This window comes from Nerophis lumbriciformis, linkage group LG18, assembly GCF_033978685.3.
Source record: "Nerophis lumbriciformis linkage group LG18, RoL_Nlum_v2.1, whole genome shotgun sequence".
Classification (NCBI taxonomy): Eukaryota; Metazoa; Chordata; class Actinopteri; order Syngnathiformes; family Syngnathidae; genus Nerophis; species Nerophis lumbriciformis.
In genome coordinates, this window is record NC_084565.2 from 24,170,001 (window position 1) to 24,173,221 (window position 3,221).

The 3,221-nt window shown below is 39.4% G+C and overlaps 1 protein-coding gene across 1 annotated transcript in view; it reads right to left on the bottom strand.

Annotated features, from left to right (window-relative positions):
* The window catches only part of foxd2 (forkhead box D2), a 2,726-nt gene extending 437 nt beyond the window's left edge, over positions 1 to 2,289 (bottom strand). Inside the window, exon 1 of the mRNA XM_061977876.2 lies at positions 1 to 2,289. This exon is cut by the window's left edge and continues 437 nt beyond it. Within this exon, the coding sequence (XP_061833860.1) occupies positions 989 to 2,011 (1,023 nt within the window). The 5' untranslated portion in view covers positions 2,012 to 2,289 and the 3' untranslated portion in view covers positions 1 to 988.
* Between the last annotated feature and the right edge of the window lie 932 nt (positions 2,290 to 3,221).

A 3,221-nucleotide genomic window follows, 5' to 3' on the forward strand; every position in this document is an offset into this window, starting at 1 on the left:
CTTTTTATTTTTATTTTTATTTTATTTTTTTATTTTAACAATAATGCACCATATTAACCATTGTTAATATGGTGTCTATACACAGACACCATATTGTCATAAAAATATGTTTAATCCGATTTTTATTTATTTTTAACAATAATGCAGCCTACCTTCACATAGACACCATATTGTCATAAAAATATGCTCAGTCCGATTTTATTTTTTATTTATTTTTAACAATATTTCTGCCTATTCACATAGACACCATATTGTCTTAAAAATATGTTCAATCCAATTTTTTTTGTTTACCAATAATGCTGCCTACCTTCACATAGACACCATATTGTCATAAAAAATATGTTCAGTCCAATTTTTTATTTTTTTTATTTTTATTTTAACCAATAATGCAGCTTATCTTCTCATAGACCACATAATGTCATAAAAAATATGTTCAGTCCAATTTTTATTTTTATTTATTTTTTGCCAATCATGCAGCCTACCTTCACATAGACACCATACTGTCATAAAAAATATGTTCAATCCAATTTTCTTTATTTTTTATTTTTATGTTAACCAATAATGCAGCCTATCTTCACATAGACAACATGTTGTCATAAAAAATATGTTCAATCCAATTTTTATTTTTATTCTTTTTTTTTTTTTTTTTTTACCAATAATGCAGCCTACCTTCACATAGAAGACACCATATTGTCATAAAAAATATGTTCAATCCAATTTAAATTTTTTATTTTTTTATTTTTTTTTACCAATAATGCAGCCTACCTTCACATAGACACCATATTGCCATACAAATATGTTCAATCCAATTTTTTATTTTTTTTAACCAATAATGTAGCCTACCTTCACATAGACACCATATTGTCATAAAAATATGTTCAATCCAATTTTTTATTTTTTTTAACCAATAATGCAGCCTACCTTCACATAGACACCATATTGTCATAAAAAATATGTTTTTGTTTTTTTTGTTTTTTTTTTGTTTTTTTTAGAAGGGACAAGTGTTGAGGTTTTTGTTGGGGAAAGTCTGCGGATGTGGCCCGGGTAGTAAGTCTTGTGTCAAGCTCAGGTGGTTGGAAGCGGAGGCCTGCAGCGCCGGGCCGATCATAGCCAGGATGTGCGCAGGGCCGCCCGGCTGCGCGCTGTAGGACGAGCCGGTGGAGTTGCTCGCTCCGATGATGTTATCGATGGAGAACGAGGACCGGCTCGGCGCGCTGGAGTCCGCCTTGAGAGGCGGCACGGGCGGGTAAAAGGGCTTCCTCAAGTCCGGCAATGGAGGAGCGGGCGCCGCGGGGAAGATGGGCGAGGGCAAGGTGCACGGGAACGGGAAGGAGTTACCGGTGTGGTGGGGGTGGTACGGGTTGTGGACGGCGGCGTGGAAGTTCTGCAGCTGGAGTCCGTAGCTGTACCCGTACGGGTTGTATCCAAACCCGGGGAGGAAGCCTCCAGCGTCCCGGAGGATCTCACTGCTCTGGTTCCTCTTGAAGCGCTTCCTCCGGCGGAGGAAGCTCCCGTTGTCGAACATATCTGCGGAATCCGGGTCTAGGGTCCAATAGTTGCCCTTCCCGGGGTTCCCGGGCTCTCGCGGGATTTTCACGAAGCAGTCGTTAAGGGACAAATTGTGCCGGATGGAGTTCTGCCAGGCCGGGAACTTCTCCCGGTAATACGGGAACCTGTTGCTGATGAACTCGCATATCTCGCTGAGCGTGAGCCGCTTCTTGGGGCTCTGCAGGACGGCCATGGTGATGAGGGCGATGTAGGAGTACGGAGGCTTCACCAGCGCGCCCTTCCTCGCTTTCTCCCCGGTGAGATCCATCTGCTCCGCCGGGCACTCGGTGCCGCCGAGCCCCGGCGACGACGCTCCCTCCACGGCGCTCCGCGAGTAACTCTCATCGGAGTCGAACTGGGTGTACTTCCCGTCCTTCCCCACGGACACGTCCCCGCCGACCACGTCGATGTCCACATCCTCGGACAATGCAGAGCTGTCGGACATGTCCGTCCCTAAAGTCATCCTTAAAAGACCGGTTCTCCTCTTCTCCTTTTTTTTTTTTTTTTTTTTTTTTACGGAACTTCGCACCTTTGTCTCCGCGCACTCGACGCACACATGCTTCTAGAATGTAAACTTAAAGAGAGGGACAAAAAAAAAAGGAAGTTTGACCTGCGTCTTCAGGCGAGGTCCTCCTAAGTTCTGGAGTCCATCACAAAGTCATCGATCTTACTGCGTCTCCGCCCTGATCGACGATCTCTTCCGAAGGTAACCGAATGGTATTTTGGGGGGTTCGGAATCCAGCCAGAGAGACGCACAAGCCGCCTCTGCTTGCTGGAGTTATATATAGGCGCGCACCGAGGTCACGTGATCTGAGAGTCGCGCTCAACAGGAAACAGGTCCAACTTATGCAAAAGCATAATCAAATCTTGCAGAATGATTAAGAATACAAAAGCCATTAAATTTATATATTTGTTAAAAACATTTAAGTGATCGTTTTTTGTTTTTTTTTATATATTTGTCTATTATTATTATTTATTAATATTTAATACTCTATCTGTATTTGGTTTCTTTCCTTGTTGAAAGTGCATTGACTGTTGAGTGAATTATAAATGTATGCTCAATAAAAAAAAAATGTCTTTCATCATTAAATACATTTTATTTATTTTTAATTTTATTTTACTAATAACGGACTTTTTCTCACAAATGTAATAATAATGTTATTAAACTGGATATATGTGTTATTCAAATGTTAAGTGCAATAAAAATAAAATATGTTGTTATTATTATCATTATTATTATTATCTTCTCAGTGTGCACACTTCTTTTTGCATTTTAAAAACAAAATATTTGTAGTGTTTATCACAATTTGGCCTGCCATGCATGCACGTGCGTGGTCATGTGGTCCACGCAGGTGACTTTCACAGCAGAATTTCCCAGTTTCCCCTATTGTAATTAGCAATAGGTCAAATTAATGCATTTTGATTCGAATAATGTATCGTTTGTACCAGTAGTATCGTATTGTTAATATTTGTGGTATGATAGTATAGTCTGTAGTATAATAATGATAATAATAATAATAATTATTATTATTATTATTATTATTATTATTATTATAATTATTAGGTTTATTGTCTCCGAGGAGAAATTTGTGTTGGACATCAAGACACAGCGTTTTACATACATACATACATACATACATCAATACATACATTCATACATATAATTATGTATA